General features: G+C 54.3%; 2 protein-coding genes across 4 annotated transcripts in view; both read left to right on the top strand.

Annotated features, from left to right (window-relative positions):
- The window catches only part of SCO1 (synthesis of cytochrome C oxidase 1), a 48,048-nt gene extending 42,998 nt beyond the window's left edge, over positions 1 to 5,050 (top strand). The window contains exons 10-13 of one of the 3 annotated variants that reach the window (XR_014821880.1): positions 1,029 to 1,122; positions 3,741 to 4,022; positions 4,150 to 4,335; positions 5,023 to 5,050. The gene's annotated coding sequence lies outside the window, so the exon portion shown is untranslated. Of the gene's footprint in view, positions 1 to 1,028; positions 1,123 to 3,740; positions 4,023 to 4,105; positions 4,336 to 5,022 lie in introns of all 3 variants that reach the window. The other 2 variants (XR_014821882.1, XR_014821881.1) reach the window with 2 other exon arrangements.
- Positions 5,051 to 7,406: 2,356 nt separating this feature from the next.
- Positions 7,407 to 25,136, top strand: part of MYH3 (myosin heavy chain 3) — a 22,121-nt gene continuing 4,391 nt past the window's right edge. Inside the window, exons 1-31 of the mRNA XM_013981330.3 lie at positions 7,407 to 7,499; positions 8,128 to 8,183; positions 8,755 to 8,966; positions 10,527 to 10,670; positions 11,078 to 11,234; positions 12,747 to 12,774; positions 13,097 to 13,205; positions 13,750 to 13,842; positions 14,375 to 14,438; positions 14,518 to 14,616; positions 15,833 to 15,936; positions 16,024 to 16,162; positions 16,571 to 16,689; positions 16,774 to 16,923; positions 17,577 to 17,747; positions 17,842 to 18,148; positions 18,259 to 18,329; positions 18,886 to 18,973; positions 19,055 to 19,172; positions 19,798 to 19,921; positions 20,007 to 20,143; positions 20,228 to 20,483; positions 20,684 to 20,926; positions 21,015 to 21,191; positions 21,298 to 21,443; positions 21,523 to 21,613; positions 22,013 to 22,402; positions 22,485 to 22,611; positions 23,632 to 23,750; positions 23,908 to 24,104; positions 24,472 to 24,655. Of these exons, the coding sequence (XP_013836784.3) occupies positions 8,763 to 8,966; positions 10,527 to 10,670; positions 11,078 to 11,234; positions 12,747 to 12,774; positions 13,097 to 13,205; positions 13,750 to 13,842; positions 14,375 to 14,438; positions 14,518 to 14,616; positions 15,833 to 15,936; positions 16,024 to 16,162; positions 16,571 to 16,689; positions 16,774 to 16,923; positions 17,577 to 17,747; positions 17,842 to 18,148; positions 18,259 to 18,329; positions 18,886 to 18,973; positions 19,055 to 19,172; positions 19,798 to 19,921; positions 20,007 to 20,143; positions 20,228 to 20,483; positions 20,684 to 20,926; positions 21,015 to 21,191; positions 21,298 to 21,443; positions 21,523 to 21,613; positions 22,013 to 22,402; positions 22,485 to 22,611; positions 23,632 to 23,750; positions 23,908 to 24,104; positions 24,472 to 24,655 (4,356 nt within the window). The 5' untranslated portion in view covers positions 7,407 to 7,499; positions 8,128 to 8,183; positions 8,755 to 8,762. The remainder of the gene's footprint in view (positions 7,500 to 8,127; positions 8,184 to 8,754; positions 8,967 to 10,526; positions 10,671 to 11,077; positions 11,235 to 12,746; positions 12,775 to 13,096; positions 13,206 to 13,749; positions 13,843 to 14,374; positions 14,439 to 14,517; positions 14,617 to 15,832; positions 15,937 to 16,023; positions 16,163 to 16,570; positions 16,690 to 16,773; positions 16,924 to 17,576; positions 17,748 to 17,841; positions 18,149 to 18,258; positions 18,330 to 18,885; positions 18,974 to 19,054; positions 19,173 to 19,797; positions 19,922 to 20,006; positions 20,144 to 20,227; positions 20,484 to 20,683; positions 20,927 to 21,014; positions 21,192 to 21,297; positions 21,444 to 21,522; positions 21,614 to 22,012; positions 22,403 to 22,484; positions 22,612 to 23,631; positions 23,751 to 23,907; positions 24,105 to 24,471; positions 24,656 to 25,136) is intronic.

Here is a 25,136-nt window from a genome sequence, read left to right as displayed (position 1 = left end):
CCACTGAACCACAATGGAAACTCCCAAATTCATTTCTGAATAGGCCATTTACATGGTTCAAAAGTCAAAACCGCATAAGAAGGCACAGCTGTCATGGTTTCCATTCACCCTCTATGGGAAACCATTTTTCTTAGTTTCTGGTTAACCTTTCTTAGGTTTCTTTTTGCAAAAATGAGCAAATACTTATAGCTATTCCTGTACCTTCTTTCTAACACAAAAATTAGCCTTCTGTGTACCCTGTTCTGGACCTTTCTTTTCTCACTGACAGTGTATCCTAGAGATGACTCCATCTCCATTTACAGAGATGGTTCTAATTCTTTTTCACGGCTGCCTCGCTCTACGGCCACATATTCAGTCATGAGAACCAAGCAGACTGTGTTCGATAAGCTTCCTATTCATCAGCACTTGGGCTGCTGTAATCTTACGCTGTTGTAATTTTGCCACAATAAATATTCAGGTGCTTACAGCATTTTAGTATTTGTGGACATAGCAGTTGCTATGCAGTTTTTCACCCACTAGAAAAGTATGAGTATGTTTCATCACAGCTTTTGCCACCAGAATGCTTTGCCCAGTATTTGGATTTATTCCATTCTAATTAGTGAGAAAATGTGGTTTAAATATGCAGTTCTCTTAAAATAATGAGCATTTTTTCCCCACGTTTAAAGGCCACCTGTACATCTTTTTATGTGAGTTTTCTTATTCTTTATTTGCCACTTGTTTCCATCTGAGTTTTTTGGTTTTTTTAAAAATCCTTCTCAGCGTCTAAGAATTATTTAGGGAGCTCCCCGATGGCCTAGTGGTTAAGGATTTGTCATTGTCACTGCTGTGGCTCAGGTCTGATCCCTGGCTTGGGAACGTCTACATGCTGCAGACATGACCAAAATGTAATAATAATAATAACTTATGTATTAAAGAGATTGGCCCTTTGTGATGCAAGTTGCAAGTGTTTTCTCCCAATTTGTCATTTGTTAATTTTTTTTTCGTAAAGTTTCTTTTCATTGTTATGATGTTGTCTTTCCTTTTTACAGCCCTGAATTTTGAGTCATGCTGGCCTCTCCCACTCCCAGATTGGAAAGGAGTTCATCCATGTCTCCCTTTAGTACTCGTTTAATTGCTTTACGTGTGAGTCCGAGACGTTTGTTATTGAATGTGTGTGTGTGGGATGGGGTTTGGATCCCAACTTACCTTTTGCCAAATGGCCATCCAGTTGTCCCTCCAGCACTTACTGAAGACTCTGTCTTTGCTCCGTGACTTGAAATACCCCCTTCATCCTGAATCAAATTTCCATATGAATTTGGGCCTTTTCCTAGCCTTTCCAGTATGTTCCTTTGGTCAGACTGTCTCTTCCTGCACCAGTATGACATTCTCCATTATGTAGACTTTATTGTGTATGTTATAATATCTGATAGGATGTCCTGCCTGTGACTTTTTGTTTTTCAGGGTTTTCTTTATTGCACATGCATGAAATTGAGAGTTAACTATTTGGCTCCAAGAAAAAAAAAGTTGTTTTTATTGAGATTGCATTAAATCCATATATGAATTTGGGTATAACTGACATCTCTGTGGTGTTGAATCATCCTATCCACTAGCAAGGAAAACCTTTGTTTTTATCTTTCGGTACTACGGTAAGGTTTTGCACATACCTTGTTTATTCTTCAGTATTTTATTTGTTGCTAATGGAGTCATTTCTTTCATAGGAGGAGGTCATAGCTTCTAACTGGTTATGCAGAGTTTTTGTTGTTGTTTTTTTTTAACAGCTCCTCAGGCGATTCTAAGGCATTACTCAGATTTGAAAAGCACAACTTTATTTTATTGAGGTGTGGTTGACCAGCAGTATTGTAATAGTTTCCATGTACAGCAAAGTGATTCAGTTATATATATATTTTTTTTCAGATTCTTTTCCCTTATAGGTTATTAGGAGATATTGCGTATAGCTCCCTTTGCTCCACAGTAGATCTGTACACCCACAGATACACACATACACACCTCACCTTCTGTATCTGCCAGTGGACACTTACGTCGTTTCTGTGTTTGGGGTATTATAAATAGTGCTGCTAGCAACAGTGGGGTGCAGGTATCTTTTCAGATTATGGTTTTGTCTGGACATATGTCCAGGACTGGGATTGCAGCATCATACGGCAACTCAGTTTTTGGTTGTTTGGAGGATTCTCCATACTGTTTTCCATTTTCCATTCCCAACAGTGTAGGAGGATTTCCTTTCTTCCACACCCTCTCTAGTATTTATTATTTATAGACTTTTTGATGATGTCCGTGCTGACCCATGCATGGTGGTCCCTCATCGTAGTTTCAATGTGCATTTCTCTAATAATTACTGATGTTGAACATCTTTTCATGTGCCTATTGGCCATCTGTATGTCGTCTTTGGAGAAATGTCTATTTAGATCATATGCCCTTTATTTGTTTATTGCTTTTTAGGGCCGCACTCAAGGCATACAGAGTTTCCCAGACTAGGGGTCGAATCAGAGGTGTAGCTGCTGGCCTATACCACAGCCATAGCAATGCAGGATCCGAGTTGCATCTGCAACCTACACCAGAGATCATGGCAACCCTGGGTCTTTAACTTGCTGAGAGAGGCCAGGGATCGCGTCCTTGTGGATGCTAGTCAAATTTGTTGAGCACTGAGCCACGACGGAAAGTCCATTCTGCCTTTTTTTTTTTTTTTTTGTCTTTTTGCTATTTCTTGGGCCACTCCCAAGGCATATGGAGGTTCCCAGGCTAGGGGTCGAATCGGTGCCACAGCCACTGGCCTACACCGCAGCCACAGCAACGCGGGATCCGAGCCGCATCTGCAACCTACACCACAGCTCACGGCAACGTCGGATCGTTAACCCACTGAGCAAGGCCAGGGATCGAACCCGCAACCTCATGGTTCCTAGTCGGATTCGTTAACCACTGTGCCACAACGAGAACTCCTGGCAGTTGACTTTTATCAAATGCTTTTTCTGTATTTATTGAAATGATCATGTGGTTTTTGTCTTTTGTTGACATGTGATTTGTGTGTGTTGAACTGTACTTGTGATCCTAGGATGAATCCAACTTGATCATGGCGTATGTGGTGTTGGATTTGATTTGCTAATACTTTGTTAAGGATTTTTGCATCTATATTCATCAAAGATATTGGCCCACAGTTTTCTTTTGGTGCGTCTTTGTCTGGTTTTGGGATCAGGGTGACGGTGGCTTCATGGAATGACTTTGGGTGTGTTCCCTCTTCTTCAGTATTTTGGAAGATTTTGAGAAGGACCAGTATAATTCTTTCTTCCTCAGGGAAGCTGTCCTGGACTTTTGTTTGCAGGGAGTTTTTTGTTGTTGTATGTTTTATTACAGACTCTATTTCACTTCTGATGATTGGTTGGTCTGTTCATGTTATCTATTTCTTCTTAATTGAGTTTTGGCAGGATGTATATTTCTAGAAAGTTGTCCATTTCTTCTAATCATCCGTCCTGTTGGCATGTAATTGTTCACAGTATTCTCTTATGATTTTTTTATATTTCTGCAGTGTTGGCTGTTATTTCTCCTCTTTCATTCCTTATTTTGTTTATTTGGGTCCCCTTTCTTGAAAAGCACAACTTTAAATGAAAATCCAGTGTTACCCTTCAATTTTAAGGTTAAGGCTTAAATCTTCATCCACCACCATGGCTCCAGTTGGCCACAGAGCTGTCTGTTCTCCATCCCCTCCCTGTGGTGACCCCCTGGTGACCTTTGGCCTTTACCTTCCACAGCCTCATGCCCATGGCGGACTGATCTGCTTGCCTCCTTCTCGATGGCATTGTTCAGAGGCGTGCATTACTCTTCATTCCTGTCCCCAAATCCCCTGGCAGGGCCCTGGGCCATGCCTGCCCTTTAGAGCCTTCTTTCCCTTGGAATGCCCGTCTTGTCCCTTCCCTCTCCGAGCATTCTTCCCCGCTTCAGTCATGTCGCTCCATGCTCCCAACCACAAGGGCCCATCAATCTTCTGAATCACAGGCCAACGAGGGACAGCAGCCACAGCCGCCCCACCCCAGGTAAGGGACTGTCTCCGCTTTGCCAGCAGCTGTGTCTCCAGCCTTCTCTCGCTCGCATCTCTAGTCCTGTCTCTGGCCTTCAGTGTGTGTGGAATCCTCTCTTCACCTGCTCACGTTCTGGCACCAGCTCGCTACAGATTTCACGTACAGATTGAGGCTGGACGTTTTCAAGAAGTTTGCTCTGACATCACGAACTTGTGGCTCCCGTCGTAATTCCGGAACCACCCACTCCCCAGACTGCTCGCGTGTAGACAGCGTGGTGGTTCGCAGCGTGGCTCTGACATCAAATTCAAGTGCCTCATAATCCTGGATGGTTAGTACCACGCCATGTGCTTATCTAAGTGTATCTCCACAGCGTCCGTAGTAGAAATTGGGGAAAGTGGATGTTTGTTACAGGAGAGTTGTGAGCACGCTCTAATTTCTACCTGGGGCTCTGAGCACTGGTTCAGGACACCCCACCCTTGGCCTCAGGCTGGGAATGGTCTTGGCTCAGAATAACCAGGCTCCCCACTTGCAGTGACACCTAATCCCCCTTGAGCGGGACGTGGAGAAGGCCCTTGATCCCAGAGGCATCTGCTGCGAGGCTGACTTCATGCCCTGGCAGAGGGCAGGGCTGCAGAACTCAGGGTCCACATGCGGAATGGAGGCAGATGGCACAGGAGGAAGCTCAGGCTCCAGGAGGGGCCCAGCTGTGCTCTGGTCAGCGCCTCCCGAGCTGCTCGCATTCTTGAGACAAATCGTTTTCTTCCAGCATATCCGGGAGTAAAGGTGGCTCTCTGTCCAGGCCTGGGGGTCAGCTCTAGATGGGTGATGGCCGAGAGAACAGGGCTCCTCCTCTTCCTGGAAGGCTGGCTACTAACACCCTGGGAAGTCGTTCTGCTCATCAGAGGAGTCCCACACCAGCTGGCCCAAAAGCTGCCTGTTTAAGCACCAAGAGGTTCTCTTCTTTGGATGTAAATCTTTCTAAAAAATACATATATATTTCTTTCTGCCTCCTCAGGTCAATAAAACCAGTGTCCAATGTGATGTACTCAATGCCATCAAGAGGACCAGTCGTAGTGGGCAGCAACACACAGAAGCAAGCCTTCAGTCTCCAGCGAGCTACATGCAGCACCAGGCACAGCGTGCCTGACATAATATCCAGCCGAATGCACGTAGCTGGTCTGCCAGGCAGCTCTATCACCCCCATTTTACAGATGAGAAAGCAGAGGCTCAGAGAAGTTAGGTGCAGTGCCAGCCATCACACGGTAGCGAGAGTGAGCGCCAGGTCCACAGCCGGGCCCGTCTGGCCCGACGTGCCACAGCCTTCAGGCTGCAGTTCCCACGGCCCCTCCCTCCCTATGGGTGTTTTCCGGGCGACCTTGCTTCCGGATTCTTGACCTCCGGTTTTACGGCTGTTTCCTATGTGGTGGTTATTGCCGCTGCTTCCACCCTCAGGGTTCTCCTGGCGAGCGGAGCTCCCTGCCTACCTCAGACCCTCGTTCCATGGCCTGGGCAGGCTTCTTCCCCTCGTGCCTTCCAGCCCCTCATGTGCAGAAGCAGGCCGTCAGGCAGGTGACCCGAGACCTCCCAGCCGAGCCTCTGTGCTCGTGGAGGACGTGTGACGGAGAGAAGGAAGACAGGCCGGCTGACGGGGGAAAAGCTGGGGTGGGAGGCCGTCAGCCTTGAGCTCGCCTTGGGCTCAGGGATGCGACGTGGCTTCACGCTTGACAAGAAGCTCAAAGAAATCCTGTGTGGAAAACGTCCTCTCGGTGTCCCGGAGGTGGGATGGATGTGGTTGTGCAGAGGTGGGTGAACCGACGCCAACTAAAGGTCAAAAGCAAGCCGGCCCCAACCGCGGCCCCTGGTGTTTAAGAAGGGACCGCCAGCACCCTTCCCCTGACCACCCAGCACACGTCACAGCCTGAGACGTAGCCAGGGCCCCTGCACTGTCCCTCAGCCCCAGGGGGCTTGCTAACATCTCTGCTTCCAGGTGACATGCACCTGTCCTCACCAGGCCTCCCAGGATGGCTGGCCAATGGCGCAGAGAGTCAGGCCGGCGCGTCCCTGGGCAGGGAGACCACGCCCCTTCAGGACCGGAGGGTCCTTGAGGAGGGTCGAGCTCTCTTCTTGGACGAGGAGGATTTCTGGGGGAGGGGGTTTCAGTCCCAGCGGCGGGGGTGGGCGGTGGGGCGTGACATGTAGCATGGCAGGTCCATGCTTCCTGACTTTCCTCCTGATGGCCACTTGCCTACCTGCCTTGATCTAAAAATCACCAAAATCTCAGACGTAATCGAGTCACCATTTATCCAAGAAACTATCGAGGGTAAAGCTGCAGCTTCCATTTCTTTTGATTCTTCTTCCAGGGTTCTGCCTTGGGCCCAGCATGCAGTGGGTGTTTAATTAATGCCCCTGCCCCTCGGGGACTGCAGCCCCACTCCCCCTGCCCCACCCCCAGCCCTTAGAGTGGCCTCCTGGCCCGCGCTGCGTGTGGCTATGCTGGGAGGGGGCCGTTCTTATTCTCCAGTGGGGACGGCTGACACCAGAATGAACGACAACGGGTTACCCACAGGCCACGCTCCCAACGGTCTGTCAGGGAAAAAAAGGGAAAAACAGACATAAAGTGGAATAAGAATGGGCAAACGCTTCAGCCATACCCCTCTGTGCTCCTAAGGCTTTATTTTTCCAACCCTGATTTAGAAACAGCCATGCTCGTTAGACGCCCCCTCACCCCCCTTTCTCTGCAGGCCCTGCCATCCCCCCACCCCCGCCCCGGCCAGCAGCTGGTCTTTCCTAATTGGTGACATGTCTTAATAACTACAGGTCCTTGAGCAGCTGTCACTGTGGCTCCTGGCTGGTGGGCTACCTCCCTCTCAGTCATTTACTCGTTGGTCCTACTGGCGCTTAAGACAGAGGTTTAGTTAATGACGATCCTAATAATACAGCAGGAGGACTGCTGTTGTTCCCCCACAAGTTGTACAATCACACATTCCTGCCACAACCCTGTGTTGTAACAAAAGCCTTGCTCAAAACTCCAAGAGGATTTAAACTTTTCCGTCCTTGGCTTCATCCCTTTGCCCACAGGCCGAGATTCTAGGTCCCCGCTGTCCCAGAGACCAGGCTCATCTCCAGCCGTGTGGCGCCTGTGGGATGGAGCGAGGGCCCCCGGCAAGGCTGTCCCATCACTGAGCCGCCGGTTCAGAGAAAGGCATCCCAAACTTCCAGCTTTCTCCAGCTAGGATCCTGTCATTTCTATATATACCTCTCTCTTGGCAGCGGCAAAAAAAAGTGAGGAAGGAGCTGGTCCTCACTTGTGGTGTCGGTCACTCTCTTTCCAAATATAGAGAAGGAATGAGTGGCGGGGGTTAGCAGGGGCTATAAAAGCCCGCGGGGAGCGCCCCTTGTAGCTGCTCTGTGGGCGGAGGAGAGTCACAGTGCCCCTTGTGCGGGTCCTTCCCATCTGAGGCTCAGAGGCTCGTGTGGCCCTGCCCGGCTTTGGTAAGGACCAGACGTGCGGCTGATTCTCAGCCCCTCCCCGCCTCCAGCATCCCGCTTCCTTCGCCTGTTCTCCCCCGCCCTCATCCTCCAGAGCCCTCTTGGGCAGGGTCCCTGCGGATGCTCTGTGGACCACTGCCCGTCACCCCGGCCCATGAACGCTGCCACCTCTCTGACTTGTACAGAGGCCAGTGGGCCTGGCCGCCTCCCCACCTGCGCTGCGGGCCTGCGGTGTCTGTCCTCTCAAGGCCACGCTGGCTGTGCATCCGTCGGCTTGTCTGAGACTTCACCCTGCCTGCCCACAGAAGACAGGGGGCCTGGCCCTGGCTTGGAGGCACAGGCTTTTCAAACAGAGCTTCTGTCCTGACTGCTCACCTCTGAGGAGGAGGCACGGCAGACAGAGGGTGGTGCCACCCGGGCAGGAGGGAGCCAGGTCTGGGGCGGCTGGGGGCTCTCCTGCCTTCAGGGCTCACCTGTGGGCCAGGTCCCATTTGCTCCTCCAGCTTGTCTCTGGGCCAAGGCTCTTTTAAAGTTATTCGTCCTTTCTCTTCATTTGGTTAATTGATTAAGGCCCATTCAGAACTGAACCAGACACTCCCACGTCTCCTGACCTTTTGTGTATTTATTGCAGGTCTGATTTCTCACGGCTGCTGCTGTCTGCTGTCCTCCTGCGGGTGTGACTCTCAGGTGAGAAAGCAGGTCAGGTCCCCTGGCTCAGCCATCTCCAGGGTACTGGTTCCCCCCCCCCGGCCACGGCCTTGCGGCGAGCAGGACAGGTTAGGCTGGAGAGGAGCCCCAGGGAAGGCTGCCAAGCAGATGCTGATGTGAGAAGCCGCTTGTTTGTAGAAGGGACTGAAGCCGGTTTCCAGGTGGGAGATGGAGCCACCCTGAATCCGAGCGGTTCCAAAACTCCTTAGCTATTTGCCCTTTAACACGCTCTTTGAAGAATGTTTGCTTTTGAGAGTGTTTACCTTTACGTCTTCCCTCAGCAACCCCTGGCTTTTACAGAAGAGGAAAGCGGGGTCCCAAGAGCTGCACCCACCTCTGGGCACTCTGCCCGCCCCAGCCCCGGCTAACGGGGGAGCTTGGATTGCGTGCATCCCGTGTCCTCTGCACAGAGGAGCTGCTCAATGAAATGCACCCATTTGATCCCCGGGGGCTGGATGGCGGCGGCCTTGCTCCTGGGCTCCGCCTGGAGGGCGCCTGTGGGGTCAGGGCTGGAGTCTGGCCCGGGGACTCACTGGGGGGTCCCTTCCAGCCGACACCATGAGCAGCGACACTGAAATGGAAGTGTTCGGCATAGCCGCTCCCTTCCTCCGCAAGTCGGAAAAGGAGAGGATCGAGGCGCAGAACCAGCCCTTCGATGCCAAAACCTACTGCTTCGTGGTCGACTCGAAGGAAGAGTACGCCAAGGGGAAAATTAAGAGCACCCAGGATGGGAAGGTCACGGTGGAGACCGAAGACAACAGGGTAAGCCCGGTCCCTACCCTGCAGGCCAGACAGACACCCTCTGTCACCCGCTGTGGCTGCCCCGCTGTGTCCACTGCACACCGGCCACTTGCAGATGTGGCTTGGGCACCAGAACACCTCCCTGGCACCAGTGACACTCACTGGGCATCACTCCCTTAGCTTCCCGACAAAGCAGAGGGAATACCGGCCTCGGGCTGCAGGACGGGAGAATCCCCTGGTTGTGGCTGATCAAAGCCATTCCTGTTCAGGTGCTTTTGTCAATGTTTGTGACACTCTAGGTCAGTGGGGACCAGCTCTGTGGGTCCTATGCGTGTGGAGTTGGGAGAAGTCGCCTTTGATAGCCTAGGTTTCCCCCAATTCTTCTAGCAAAAGCTCCCTAGGGAAGTAAAGCTACCTAAAGGGGGTCGAGGGCCCTGGTGGACCACAAGCTCCATGTGAAGTCGCAGCTTCCGCACACCAAGAAGGCGAAGGGCAGCGCCGCCCAGCGCCCCGGCCCAGGCTACTGGGAAGTGCTGGGAGGAACTCCGGACTTCACACGCCTTGGAGTCTAGACGAGAAGACCCTGGAAATGTTCTAAGAAAAGTTAAAAAGAAGAGGGAAAAAAATCCCAGAAAGAAAAGGAAATAGCACCATCAGGTTGGACGTGAAGGGAGAGGGCACTGAAAACTGCCCTGCGATGCTCCCGCGCACGGACGTCCGGAGGGCGGCTCGGTCACTGCAGCCAAGAAGGGCTCTCGGAGCCGCAGGGGAGGCAGGAACTGGACGTGATGACGGGCGCCTAAGATGAGCCGGGCCTCCCGGGGCGGCTGGTGGCATGAGTGGTTTAAGTGAATTCCGGCTTGAAGGCAGGATTCCTGCCACCTCACCCAGGGGCAGGACAGGGAAAATGACCTTCTTCAGAGGAGGGAAGGGCAGGGCCAAGCTCCACGCCCCCATGCGGGGTCCTTGGGGGCCAGGGGGCTTCTCTTCTCGAGGGATGCGCAGAGGGGCCCACCGGTGCCTGCAACCCCCGCTCTGCTGCGTGGCTCCTTCCCCTGGCTTGTAACGGCCTGGCCCCAGAAAGGGCGCCGGGCTGGGTTCTCTTTCACGAGCACGGGTGCAAGGGTGTGAACGGGCACGATGTGGGCTGGGGGCTGGGCAGCTGTGTTCAGAGACACACTGCTGGCTCACTCTGGTGCCTTCTCCTCAGTCCCTGCCTCAGGGATGCCACTGAACCTGCTGTGTGGTCAGTAGGTGGCAAAGACCAGAGACTCTGGAGCCGGGTCTCGGCCCAGCCGGCATTACTGGGCTGAGGGGTTCCTGCTGCCTCCCGGGCCTGCGTCCTTCCCCACCCGCCCACGGATCCCTTCTGCTGTCCGTCATCCCGCCCTCTCCTCAGGCCCGGTGGAGACAGGAGGAAAAGCCCCCAGAACGGAAGCAAACCGCACGCCGTTACCACCACCCCCGGCCGCCCCCAGCCCGTCCCCTTGAGTTCTATCCTGTGCCCACACTTTCTGGTCCCGGCGTGGAGGCAGGTTGCGCAGAGAAGCGTAGGCGCACAGGGCACCCTTTCCCTTTCAGACCCTGGTGGTGAAGCCGGAGGATGTGTATGCCATGAACCCCCCCAAGTTTGACCGGATCGAGGACATGGCCATGCTGACGCACCTGAACGAGCCGGCCGTGCTGTACAACCTCAAGGACCGGTACACCTCCTGGATGATCTATGTCAGTGCCCATGTGTGCGGGTCCTGGGGCTCCGGTGGCGTGGGGTGGAGCTGCTTAGGCGGCGGGTGTTTGCAGGGTTCGAGTTTGACTCAGCTGTTCAGCTAAGGGGGGGACGGACAAAGGAAGGGGGATGAGGGTGCTGGGAGATGAGAAAGGGGGAGATGCAGGGGCAGGGAGGAGAGAAGCTGGAAGGGGTGAGAGCCAGAGGCGGGCATCAAGGCTGGGGTCCCCGTGTCATCACCCACCAGCCCTGGGAGGTCAGCTGCGCCCCGCTCGAGTCTCAGCTGCCTCATCAATAGAGGCAGATCGTGTCTCGCCTCCTTGACAAGTTTCTCATGAAAGTGAAATGAAAGGCAAAGGGCGTTACAGACCAGACACACACACCTCCACGTGTTACGCCCCCACAGACCTACTCGGGCCTCTTCTGTGTCACCGTCAACCCCTACAAGTGGCTGCCGGTGTACAACCCCGAGGTGGTGGAGGGCTACCGAGGCAAAAAGCGCCAGGAGGCCCCGCCCCACATCTTCTCCATCTCCGACAACGCCTATCAGTTCATGTTGACAGGTGGGTCTCCAAGGAGAGAGTCTCGGGAGGTGGGCAGGGCTCCATGTAGTGTGTGCCTCCACTCGACGGACTGGAGGCTGGAGCTGCTGAAAGAAGAGGGAGTTCCCGTCATGGCTCAGCAGAAACGCATCTGACTAGCATCCATGAGGACGCAGGTTCCATCCCTGGCCTCGCTCAGTGGGTTAAGGATCCAGCATGGCTGTGGCTGTGGCCTGAAGCTAAGCTCCTGTTGGACCCCTAGCCTGGGAACCTCCACATGCTGTGGGTGCAGCCCTAAAAAGACTTTAAAAAAGAGGCCAGATATTTTTGGGCCTCGAAGGCCCTGGGGAGGAGTTTAGATTTAATGGAAGCATGTGGGCCAAAAGCAAAACCGACCATTTCATATGGTTCAACCGAATAGGATGAGAAGCCAGCTGCTGGTTGGAAGCTGGGGCTTAACCTCCGTGAGCCTCATTCTCAAGAAGGGGTGTCTTCCAGCTCCCACCAAGGACTGCAGAGGGTATTAGGAAAGGGACGGTGCAGTGACCTCTCACTGCTAGAGATGTGGAGAACTGGGAAGCCTTTTATTTTTATTTTTTATTAAAAATTTTTTTAAAGGGCCACACCTGAGACATATGGAGGTTCTCAGGCTAGGGGTCCCATCGGAGCTGTAGCTGCTGGCCTGCAACACAGGATCCGAGCCGTGTCTGCGACCTACACCACAGCTCACGGCAATGCCAGATGCTTAACCCACTGAGCGAGGCCAAGGATCAAACCTGTGTCCTCTTGGATGCTAGTCAGATTCATTAACCGCTGAGCCACGACGGGAACTCCAAAAATTTTTTTTGGAGTCTTTGATGTGCATTGTTATTTCTAGCGCACAGCAGTGACTTGATTATACCTATGTATCCTTTGTCAGTCTTTTCCACTGTGGTTTACTGTAAGATATGGTAGGCCCCGTGCTATCCAGGGGGGCCTTGTTTATTCTGTATGTAGTGGTGGGATCTGCTCATCCCAAACTCCCAATTTATATCTCCCCACCTTTTTCTTTGGTAACCATTAATTTGTTTTCTATGTATGTGAATCTATTTCTGTTTTGTAAGTAAGTTCATCTGTATCATATTTTAGATCCCACACATAAGTGATGTCATCAGGTATCTGTATCTTTCTTAAGTGGTATGATGACCTTTAGGTCCGTCCATGTTGCTGCAAATAGCATTATTTCATACTTTTTCATGACTGAGTAATGTTCTATTGTATAAATATACTACATATCCATTTATCTGTTGATGAACATGTAGGCTGGAGAAGCTTTTTTATTTTTTAATGGCTGCACCCACAACATATGGAAGTTCCTGGACCAAGGATTGAACCCAAGCCACAGCTGCAGCAACAGCAGATCCTTTAACCTACTGCATTGGACTGGGATCGAACCCACGCCTCCACAGTGACTCAAGCCACTGCACAGCGGGAACTCCGGGGAAGCTCTATTTACATTGCCATCAACTCTATTTTATCCTTTTCCTTTGGCAGATCGTGAAAACCAGTCCATTCTGATCACGTAAGTATCCAAGGGGTCACAGTTTCATAGTTGCAGTTTCACAGTTGTGGCTCTTTGCCCCAAATGCAGAGGGAGAGATGCCACTTGCTCTGTTCTGTTCATGAGGAAGTACCGAGAGCGAAGTCTGTGAGGCAGACGGGCGGGGGACGGGCAGGAAGGTGTGTGAAGCCTCAGGAGGGTGCCGTCCCATCCAGGCCAGCTCCCTGGGGCCCCTGCCTCTCCGAGTGGTGGGTGTGTGTCTGATGTGGCTCAGGTGACATCTTTGGGGCCTGTGCACACTAACGGGACCTGCTTCTTTTGTTTCTTTCCGCGGCTCTGACAGCGGAGAATCCGGGGCGGGAAAGACTGTGAACACCAAGAGGGTCATCCAGTACTTTGCAACAATTGCTGCCACTGGGGACCTCGCCAAGAAGAAGGACTCCAAGATGAAGGTACGGAGCGAAGGAGGCTTGCTCGGCCTCCATGGCCGGCCCTCGTCTCCACTTCCAAACAGGGGGCATGGGGAGGCCACACCCCAGCTCTTCACGGAAGGGACAGCAGGCAGCAGTTCTCCTAGACAGCCCAGCAGGGGTCCATCCTGCAGGACCAGACCCTGTGCTTGACTAGAACATAGGCCCCGAGACTCTAAGAAAGGTGGGCTTGGGGGCAGCTCGCACGCAGCAGCGTTACCCACCACCTGGAGGGAACTGTGGCTCTACCTGCCTTTCAAAACATACCGACAGCAGCGTGAAAGGAATACGGGCCCCACCTCACTCCCTGGAGACTCGAGGCGTCGAAGGGTGGGCGGAGGTTTGAGTCCAGACGCAGGAGGGCCGCATGGAACAAAACGGCAGGAGGGCTTTGGGCGAGACAGTGGGGAGGAGGGGATGGGCCCCAGGCTGGGAGGTCGGGAGGGACTGCGTCACCCACGGGGGTGCGGGCGGGCGGGGCGACGGAGCCCCCCGTCGCCATTCAGCCTGGCGCTCCCTGCCCCAGGGGACTCTGGAGGACCAGATCATCAGCGCCAACCCGCTGCTGGAGGCCTTCGGCAACGCCAAGACCGTGAGGAACGACAACTCGTCCCGCTTCGTGAGTCCCGTCCAGCTGGGGTTCTCGGAGGCCTGGAGGAGCCTGCAGCCCTGGGCTGGACAACGGAAGGAGCCGCAGCCACGGGACAGGCGCAGACAGAGCAGCAGCGAGGGGGGGAGAGTGCAGGGAAACTGCGGCCCGGCCTCCTGTAGGCAGGCCTGGCAGGGAAGCCCCGAGGTCCCAGGATGAGGAAAGACCCGCCTTGGGGGGGGGTGGTCCTGGCAGAGTCAAGGGACCCCCAGAGGGTCTGAGCAGCTGCGGGGGTGGGGATGGGGCGGGACCTGGAAGCTGGGAGGCCAGGAGGAGGGTTTGGGCTTCGTGGAGAAAGGAACTGAAGGATCCCGTAAGAAGGGAGTGATGTGGTTTGCTGTGCATCTTGAACAGAACCTCTCCTACGTTCTCGACCGGCTGCGCGGGGCGGCTGGGAGGCTGTGTGGAACAAAGGGGATGGGAGAGGGGGACACACGACACGTCACTGTTCACGTGGCCCAGGAGGTGGGCAGAAACACCTGGTCTCCCCCCACCCTCCCAGGGCAAGTTCATCCGAATCCATTTTGGTACCACCGGGAAGCTGGCCTCCGCAGACATCGAAACATGTGAGTAGGTTCCTGGGATCGGAGGGTGCCAGGACACCAGGGGAGCAGCGGGGAAACAGCCCTGCGTTTGTGCTCCTAGATCTGCTCGAAAAATCGAGAGTGACCTTCCAGCTGAAGGCTGAGAGGAGCTACCACATCTTCTACCAGATTCTCTCCAACAAGAAGCCGGAGCTCATAGGTGAGGATGTCACGGGGTCGGGGTCGGGGGCGCTGGGGGGCTCGGCCTAGACGAGTGGACCAGAGAGAGCTGCGCAGAGGTGGCCCGGCAGCCAGCAGGGGAGTTTGCTGTAGAAGTGGGATGGGGCTGTTTGGACAGTGACAGGCCACTTTGAAAAATGGGACTCCAGTGGCCCGGAAAAGATTAAGCCACGGCTGCCTTGCGGGCTGCTTGATGGAAACCTGCAGAGTAACAAAGCAAAGCATTCAGTGGTCCCCTGGCGCCCCCTTGTGGTCCAGGTCCTCTTTGCTCTCTGGCGCGTTTGCTCAGACTTGTGGGCCCTCGCCTGGAAACAGGCTGCAGTCTTTCAGTGGTTTTTGGAAAAGACTGTGATTCTACCAAAGATCTCCTCTTCCCTCCAGGGCTCTGTCCTGGCCCACGCTCAGCCAGCTCCCCTCCTGAGCTCCCCCAGCCTCCACCAGTGCACCCAAGCTGGGGAATCTAAATACTCTCTCTGGGGTTCTTTTGTTTTTGGTTTTTGTCTTTCTAGGGCCACACCCACGGCACATGAAAGTTCCCAGGCTAGGGGTCTAATCCAAACTGTAGCTGCCACACCACCTACACCAGAACACAGCTCACAGCAATGCCAGATCTTTTTTTTTTTTTTTTTTCTTTTTCTTCTTAAGGCTGCGCTGGCAGCATAAGGAGGTTTCCAGGCTAATGGTCTAATTGGAGCTACAGCTGCCAGTCTACACCACAGCCATAGCAATGCAGGATCCAAGCCACATCTTCGACCTACACCACAGCTCACGGCAACGCTGGATCCTTAACCCACTGAGCAAGGCCAGGGATCGAACCTGAAACTTCATTGTTTCTAGTCAGATTCTTTTTCTGCTGTGCCACGAGAGGAACTCCAACGCCAGATCTTTTAAGCCACTGAGTGAGGCCAGGGATCGAACCCGCGTCCTCAGGGATGCCAGTCGTGTTCGTTAACCGCTGAGACGGAAACTCCCTCTCTGGGTTCCTAACCTCCCTCAGCAGGGGGGGCTGCAGAGTCCTCCCTGGATTGCATATTCAGCCACAGCCTGAGTTTTGAGAGGCTGTTTAAGAGATTTCTAACCTATGCTCAGTTTGGGCCCCAGCAGCAAACGTCTCAGCCCGGGATCCAGGGCCTCAAAGCCACCAGGGGACGCTTCCTTTGCAGCCACTGACCTCCTCTAACTGTTGGTCATTGCAGAGCTGCTGCTCATTACAACCAACCCCTTCGACTACCCGTTCATCAGTCAGGGCGAGATCCTCGTGGCCAGCATTGATGATGCCGAGGAGCTGCTAGCCACGGATGTAAGCAGAACCGGGAGAAAGGTGGGGGCTCCTCCCTGCCACCTGTCACCAGGGTCAACCTGCTGACGGGCTGTCCTTCAATCCCAGAGTGCCATCGACATCCTGGGCTTCACCCCAGAGGAGAAATCTGGACTCTACAAGCTGACGGGCGCCGTGATGCACTACGGGAACATGAAGTTCAAGCAGAAGCAACGGGAGGAGCAGGCAGAGCCGGACGGCACGGAAGGTACCAACCCGCCGTGACAGGCCATGCGCCACGGGGTGGGGGGCGTCCAGCTGAGCTCCCTCCAGGCCACTTTTGAAAGCGAGGAGACCTTCTTTGCCTGGAGAGGTGACTGTCTCCAGGGCTCAGCTGCCCATGCTCCATGTGCAGAATCACTACAATGGTGCCGTTTCACATACAATGAGGAGGGACCAGGGTTTTCTGGAACCCAATGCTGCCTTTTCATAAAATCTATCACATTCTCTGACTCAGCTCCTACTGGCCGCAGATAAGCAAGGTAGAGACACGGAATGTAATACACTTGGAGCTGAGCCGAGCTGAGCGTGGAACCATTTAGAGGATTTTAGGAGGGTTCTTCCGCTCTGCCAAGCATCGGGGCTTCCCTTGTAATCAGCCTTCTCTTCTTGCCAGTGGCTGACAAGACAGCCTACCTCATGGGCCTGAACTCTTCGGACCTCCTGAAGGCTTTGTGCTTCCCCAGAGTCAAAGTTGGGAACGAGTATGTTACCAAGGGCCAGACCGTGGATCAGGTAAGGGACTGGGGCCAGGCCGGGAGGGGCGCGGGCACCCGGTGGCCCCTGCCTCCAGACGGCGGCTGACCCCTCCCCCGACAGGTGCACCACGCGGTGAACGCACTCTCCAAATCCGTCTACGAGAAGCTCTTCCTGTGGATGGTCACCCGCATCAACCAGCAGCTGGACACCAAGCTGCCCAGGCAGCACTTCATCGGCGTCTTGGACATCGCGGGCTTTGAGATCTTTGAGGTCTGCATGCTCCTGGTCGCACGGCTTTGCATGGGGGGTGGTGTTCCACCTTTGTGTGGTGGGGCCGCCCACGCCGCCTACGGCAGTGCCTCTTGGAGGAAAACTAGAGGGAGGCGGGGCAGGCAGAAGAGCCTGCGGAGGTGGGAAAATTTAAGAGTAGGGAAGACGTGTGTCAAGTGGGATTTTTAAAACGTCACCAAGTGGGTAAAAGAAAAAAATCCAATGCCATTACTGACAATAAATAGGGAGAGCCAGAAACAGAAGAAGCTGACAATAAGCCAGCCATGCAATCTTTTACATAAATATCCTACGGGCTCCGGGTCGGAAGCACACAGCCTTGCCGATTTACGACGTGCAGTGAGTAAAGGTGGGCTTGACGTGTGTGAGGACAGTGAGACGTATAGACGACCAGTGACAACGAGGGCTGCAGGGAAGAGGCCCGGGCCCTGGGACTCGGGAGAGGGAGAAACATCTTCCAGCTGGAATTTCAGAGAAGATGCCAAGGAGGAGGTGTGATCCGAGCCAGGCCCAAGGGTGTGACCACATCCGAGAGCACAAATGAGTTGGCGGGAGCTTGAGACGACAAGGAGGAAGGTCGATGGATCTTTGATCTTGTTCTGACTTTTCGTGTGAACATTATGTCTCGGTGTTAGTATAACAGCCTGGAGCAGCTGTGCATCAACTTCACCAACGAGAAACTGCAACAGTTTTTCAACCACCACATGTTCGTGCTGGAGCAGGAGGAGTACAAGAAGGAAGGCATCGAGTGGACGTTCATCGACTTCGGGATGGACCTGGCCGCCTGCATCGAGCTCATCGAGAAGGTACTGCTGTGTGCGTTCGGGAGCCTCCCCTCGAGGCCCCGCTCCCCGTCCCTGCAGGTCACGCTGACCCGACATGCTCTCTGCCTTGGTCCAGCCCATGGGCATCTTCTCCATCCTGGAGGAGGAGTGCATGTTCCCCAAGGCCACAGACACCTCCTTCAAGAACAAGCTCTATGACCAGCACCTGGGCAAGTCTGCCAACTTCCAGAAGCCCAAGGTGCTCAAGGGCAGGGCCGAGGCCCACTTCTCCCTGATCCACTACGCGGGCACCGTGGACTACAGTGTCTCGGGCTGGCTGGAGAAGAACAAGGACCCCCTGAACGAGACGGTGGTCGGGCTGTACCAGAAGTCCTCCAACCGGCTCCTGGCGCACCTCTACGCGACCTTCGCCACGGCCGACGGTAACCGACCCCCTGGAGCACCGGGGATCCGTGTCCTCCCTCCGCTCAGCCCACAGGCCGAAGCACCTGTAGGCCTGCTAACAGCACACGCCACCTTTTCTTTCTTCCAGCTGACAGCGGAAAGAAGAAAGTTGCCAAGAAAAAGGGTTCTTCCTTCCAAACCGTCTCTGCCCTTTTCAGGGTAAGAAAATACACATTCATTTGCTTGTGATGGGTTCCTGTCACCTCGAAATGAGCAGTGTAGAGATGCTAAACTTGGTTACTTCAAGCGCAGTGATGTGGGCTTCATCTGGTTACTGTCCCTGAGTGAGGTGCGTGGCGGTATGATGATATATAAACGAGGGCCCACGAGTGGAGGGCCAGACTTTAGCTGTCAGTTTACACTGCAGCTAGCTGGACTGGCTGGCCTGGGAGGCGAGGCCTCGGTACAGGCTTTCCAGCTCGCTGCAGGGACACAGGCAGTAGCAGCCCCCACGCCCGGTGGAGCCGGGTCTTCCCTGGAGTTGATCTCAGAGGGCATCCTGCACTTGGCTGGTCTCCGGCTCCCTGGGAAGCAAAGGACTAGCACATGGGTGCTCTGCCTACACCACTAGCCCCAGGACCATTAAATGACAGAGTTAAATAACGTCTTCATTCCTTAGAATTCATGATAAATTTAATTTTATCTTATTTCTTTGATACAATATGTCTCCACGTTTGCAAAAAGGCTACAACCAAATTTGATCTTTTTCTTTTAGGAAAACCTGAACAAGCTGATGTCGAATTTAAGGACGACTCACCCTCACTTTGTGCGCTGTATCATTCCCAATGAAACCAAAACCCCAGGTACAGCACTGCTGGCTCGGGAGGGGTGCTCAGGTTTCGGGACTCCTGTGTGAGGCTGACGTTTGTTGCGCCCCTTCTCAGGGGCCATGGAACATAGCCTGGTCCTGCACCAGCTGAGGTGTAACGGCGTGCTGGAGGGCATCCGCATCTGCAGGAAGGGCTTCCCCAATCGGATCCTCTACGGGGATTTTAAACAAAGGTGTGTGAGAGAAATGTTCTCCATGCGTCTCAGTGAGAGGGGTCAGTGCCGAGGGCTGAGAGGGAGAAACACTGGTATGGGAAGATCCACCTGGACACGACAGTTATTAAGGACCTTATGTCACATGGTCACCCCCCCCCGCCCCGGCCACGTACGTGTTTCCTTCTCCCACACAGGCTCAGGAGCTTCTCTAACACGCAACGTGGCAGAAAAAGACCTGGCCAGAGGGTCAGGAGACCTAGATCCAGGCCACTCTCTGGCCTGGGGCCAAGGGCAAGTTTCCTTTCCTCTCTGGACTGTGGCCTTCTTGCCGCTTGGAAGAGAGGCCCGAACCAGGAGATTCCCAGAGCTCGTGTCTCTGAGTTCCTGCTGTGGCGCAGTGGGGTCAGGATATCTTGGGATTGCTGGAAGGCAGGTTCCATCCCCGGCCTGGCACCCTGGGTTAAGGACCTGGCATTGCTGCAGCTTTGGCTTAGGTGACAACTACGGCTTGGATCTGATCCCCGGCCCAGGAACTCCACATGCCTCGGGGTGGCCAAAAAAGAAAAGGAAAAGGAAAATAACCCACCCCAAAGGCCATGTCTTTGCTCATGGTCTGCGATCGGTCCTGTGTCCCCAATGGCAGATACCGCGTGCTGAATGCCAGCGCCATCCCCGAGGGACAGTTCATCGACAGCAAGAAGGCGTGTGAAAAGCTGTTGGCGTCCATCGATATTGACCACACTCAGTACAAATTCGGACACACCAAGGTAGGGCATCAATTCCGACAGCTGCTGGCCCGGGTCCCCGTTGGCCCCTCCAGAAAACTGACGCCAGCCGTCCTCCTCCTTCGAGGTGTTCTTCAAGGCCGGCTTGCTGGGAACCCTGGAGGAAATGCGGGACGACCGCCTGGCCAAGCTCATCACCCGGACGCAGGCCGTGTGCAGGGGCTTCCTCATGCGCGTGGAATTCCAGAAGATGGTGCAGAGAAGGTCGAGTGGGGTCTTGCTCAAACCTGAGCTCTGGGGGGGCCGTGGGGGGGTCTCTCCCAGCAGCAACCGCTGTTTTGTTTTCAGGGAGTCCATCTTCTGCATCCAGTACAACATCCGCGCCTTCATGAACGTCAAGCACTGGCCCTGGATGAAACTCTTCTTCAAGATCAAGCCTCTGCTGAAGAGCGCAGAGACCGAGAAGGAGATGGCCACCATGAAGGAGGAGTTCCAGAAAACCAAGGAGGAACTCGCCAAGTCAGAGGCAAAGAGGAAGGAACTGGAGGAAAAGATGGTGACTCTGGTACAAGAGAAGAACGACCTGCAGCTCCAAGTACAAGCTGTATGTGTTCAGGATTTTTTTTTTATTCTCCTTCTAATTATTATTTCTGATTATTTCATAATATTTATTTTGGGGTGAGATTTTTGCTTTTTATTTGGGATGCTTCTTAAATGACCTCACATATAACAAAGTAGTGAAATGTCACAGACCTTATCTTTAAGTCATTAAAGGAAATCATGATTCTATTGGTTTTTTTAAAGGAAAGTGAAAACTTGTTGGATGCAGAGGAAAGATGTGACCAGCTGATCAAAGCCAAGTTTCAGCTGGAGGCCAAAATCAAGGAGGTGACTGAGAGAGCTGAGGATGAGGAAGAGATCAATGCCGAGCTGACGGCCAAGAAGAGGAAACTGGAGGATGAGTGCTCAGAACTGAAGAAAGACATCGATGACCTTGAGCTGACACTGGCCAAGGTTGAAAAGGAGAAACATGCCACAGAGAACAAGGTACACTCTTTATGGGTCTTTGCAGCTTGACGTGGTCATTGCAAACCCCACTCGATCTCCTCTTAGAATTGCCTGTGGCTTCTTTTAGGTTAAAAACCTTACTGAGGAACTGGCCGGCTTGGATGAAACCATTGCGAAGTTGACCAGGGAGAAGAAGGCCCTCCAGGAGGCCCACCAGCAGACCCTGGATGACCTCCAAGCTGAAGAGGACAAAGTCAACTCCTTAAGCAAAATCAAGAGCAAACTGGAACAGCAGGTGGACGATGTGAGTGAGCGGTGCTGACTGGGAGGCCTGGGCTTCAGGTGGGAAGAGCCTAGGAATCCTCCGGTGCAAAGCGTTGGTTCTCAAAAAGAAACGGTGCCCTTTGCAGCTGGAAAGCTCCCTAGAACAAGAAAAGAAGCTCCGGGTCGACCTGGAAAGGAATAAAAGGAAGCTTGAGGGCGACTTGAAGCTTGCCCAGGAGTCCATACTGGATCTGGAGAATGACAAGCAACAGCTGGATGAAAGGCTCAAGAAGTACGGCCTAAAAGCACCGGGTTTAGGCTCCCAGTTCCCAGGCATCATGTCCTCACATGCTCCAAATTTCCCTTCCCAGGAAGGATTTTGAGTCCAGTCAGCTGCAGAGCAAAGTGGAAGATGAGCAGACCCTGGGCCTCCAGTTTCAGAAGAAAATTAAAGAGCTCCAGGTAGGCGGTATCTGGGACTTGTCTTTGACACGTGGGGCGTGCACCGTGGGTGGCGTGTCTGGCACACGCCATTCAGAGCAAGCTGGGCGGGACCCCCGGAAGCGTGGCTGTCCTCTCAGCTAGGCTGACGCGGTAGTGAGAAGCAGTTTTTCCATAAATAAAAACATACATAGTGGAAGAACTTCAGGTCAACATGTTGTTGGGATGGACGCTGTCCTGGGTTGGTCACTGTGGGGGTGATGCCCGCGCTGAGGCAGGGAAAGTGGCATCAAAGGCGGATGGCAGAATGGGCGCACCCTCATGGAGGAGTCCAAGAGTTGGTTGTTCTTATGGGGGTGGCAGCCGGCCTGCTGGTGACATGCCAAGTCCAGAGCCTTCTGGGACGACCCGCCCTCACAGGCTCGAATCGAGGAGCTGGAGGAAGAGATTGAGGCCGAGAGGGCCACCCGCGCCAAGACGGAGAAGCAGCGCAGCGACTACGCCCGGGAGCTGGAGGAGCTGAGCGAGCGGCTGGAGGAGGCGGGGGGCGTCACATCCACGCAGATCGAGCTGAACAAGAAGCGCGAGGCCGAGTTCCTGAAGCTGCGCCGGGACCTGGAGGAGGCCACCCTGCAGCACGAGGCCACAGTGGCCGCGCTGAGGAAGAAGCACGCAGACAGCGTGGCTGAGCTGGGGGAGCAGATCGACAACCTGCAGAGGGTCAAGCAGAAGCTGGAGAAGGAGAAGAGCGAATTCAAGCTGGAGCTGGACGACCTGGCCGGCAACGTGGAGAGCGTGTCCAAGGCGAAGGTGTGGCCCGGGCCCGGTCCTCTGATCTCCGCGGCCCTCCCGCCGCAGCACTCACGCCACTGCTGCCTTTCCAACCCTGCAGGCCAACCTGGAAAAAATCTGCCGCACCCTGGAGGATCAGCTAAGCGAGGCCAGGGGCAAGAACGAGGAAATCCAGAGGAGCATGAGCGAGCTGACCATGCAGAAGTCCCGTCTTCAGACGGAGGCCGGTGAGTGAGGAAAACGGGGAGGAGTCACCCCCCCCCCGACACCCACGGGTGGGGCCGCTGGTCAGAAGTAAAGGCAGGATGTGTTTGGGGGAGAACCTAGGGAAGCAGCAATTTCAGGAGAGAGGCAGTCAGCCTAACCCACGAGAGGGCCATTCAGTGTCCCAAGGAGGACAGCAAATACCGAGAGTCCAGGAGGGACGAGGGAGCAGGGGACCCTGATAAGGATGGACTCAAACGACTGCTTGGTTTGCGTGCTTCCACCGTCAGTATAAACTCACATCAGGAAAGAGCCTGGGGCGGAAACCGAGTCCCGTGAGTCTTCTACTTCTTCCTGCATGTAACGCAGACTTGCTGTCTGCCATCGAGCCCTTTAAACAGTCGAGAAAGAAACAGAGCCAATCCGTCCAGGCTCCTGGGTACCAAAGTCTGGGGGCATCACCTGGGGCTCTGACCCCAGCACTGGCCCGGCAGCGCATCAGCACGAGAGAACCAGGCCTTTGTAGCAGCTCCACCAAGACAGGAAGTTTAGTCACCACTTCTGCCGTGACCTTGGACGTTCACCTCTGGAGTCCTAAGGCCCCTCCGCCCCTTCTTTTCCTCTCACCGCGATAGAAGCACATAAGCCAGAACCACCACAGCCACCCAGGAGTCAGCTTCACGATGCGAAAGATATCAAGTCCTAGGGGAAGGCAGCCAAGGCGTGCGAGGCCTCCCTTAATTGACGACCCAGTAAGCAGCGGCGAACACCAGCCACCCAAAGGGCTGGTGGGAGCTTTGAGGTGGTGACTTTACAGTTATTTGCAACAAGTTTTATCGGCAAAAGTCACTCCACGCGTCTAGAAGTTTACAGTGATATCAGGATGTGTTTTCAGTTTTCCCTTCTCATGGACACATCTCTTCAGCCCCCAGAAAGGACCACACCTAAGTTTACTCTGCCCAGACCACAGCACAGCGCCTTACCCCCCGAGGAACTCCGTTGAATGAAGGAATGGAACGAAAATATTTTCCTTTTGGACATAGGTGAGCTGAGTCGTCAACTCGAAGAGAAAGAGAGCACAGTATCACAGCTTTCCAGAAGCAAGCAAGCGTTTACCCAGCAAATAGAAGAGCTCAAGAGGCAGCTGGAGGAGGAGAGCAAGGTGGGTGCCCTGAGGGCCCTCCCCTGTGCGGGCCCTCAGTACCACCTGCAGAAACAGGCAGCCGCGTCAGCAGGCGGTGGCGGTGGCAGTGTACGGGGCTCTCATGCACTGGGCCCTGAGATGCTAACCCACGGGGGCTCTCCTCTTTCTTCCACAGGCCAAGAACGCCCTGGCCCACGCTCTGCAGTCCGCCCGCCACGACTGCGACCTGCTGCGGGAACAGTATGAGGAGGAGCAGGAAGCCAAGGCCGAGCTGCAGAGGGCGCTGTCCAAGGCCAACAGCGAGGTTGCCCAGTGGAGGACCAAGTACGAGACGGACGCCATCCAGCGCACCGAGGAGCTGGAGGAGGCCAAGTACGCAGCTCCATTGGTCCGAGAACCAGGAGTCCCCGATGATCAAGTGACAGGGGCGCTGACTTTAGAACCACCCGGGAGGGAGTCTGGGCCTAGATGTTTCCCATCTCTTCTGTTTAATGCAGTGCTGTGCTGTTAGAGGACCTGGCATTAGCACATTTCATGGAGACAGACGACTTTGATCTTGGTTAGAAACCAGGCGGGTTATTGATCACTGATTTTCAGCAGACAGGAAATTCTCCAGGGCTTCTGAAAGCAAATGGGTGTTTGAAGCACAGAGATTAGCGATTCCAACGTGATGAACCGTGACGTTCGGGAGGAGGACTGAGCCGTAAACAGCATCTGCTTCTCTTTCACGTTCTTGAAGGAAAAAGCTTGCTCAGCGCCTTCAGGATTCCGAGGAGCAGGTGGAGGCAGTGAACGCCAAGTGTGCCTCCCTGGAGAAGACCAAGCAGAGGCTGCAAGCGGAGGTGGAGGACCTGATGGTGGACGTGGACAGAGCCAACTCTCTGGCTGCTGCGCTGGACAAGAAGCAGAGAAACTTCGACAAGGTGCCAGCTGGGCTTCTGCCGGCGGACCTGCGAGTGGGAGCACCGGGGGTCGTGGTGCAGGAGGCCGGGGTCCCATCCTGGCTCCACCCACCAGCACTGTGACCTCGGCCGCGGCCCTGCGCTCCCCTGGGCTGTAGTTTCTGCATCTGGAAGTGAAATGGGAGTGGGATGGGGGTGGAGGCCCCTCTCAAACACGGTCCCTGGAGACAAAGCCCTTCCTACCGTGTTGTCCACTCCCCAGCGTGCTTGCTCCCGGATCTGGCTGGTCGCTCGGGGTGGCTGATGTGGGACCCAACTCGGGTCTCCTCTCTGCCTGGCAGCCTCCCCTGCCGGAGCACCGGCCAGGCTGCTGTGAACTGAAGTTTTCATGAAATATTTAAAAGTGCGAGGCCGCTTCATTTTAGGAAAAGGGCGTTTAGGCCCAGCTAATTCCTTCTCAAAGGATCCACTTGCTTTTTGGGGTGGCCATTGTTTTGTTACT

Source organism: Sus scrofa, chromosome 12 (genome assembly GCF_054392235.1).
Source record: "Sus scrofa isolate SSC_HxYL_T2T_F1_AM1 chromosome 12, Sscrofa_HxYL_maternal_Yorkshire_Landrace_v2.0, whole genome shotgun sequence".
NCBI lineage: Eukaryota > Metazoa > Chordata > Mammalia > Artiodactyla > Suidae > Sus > Sus scrofa.
This window is presented reverse-complemented; position numbering and strand designations above follow the sequence as displayed.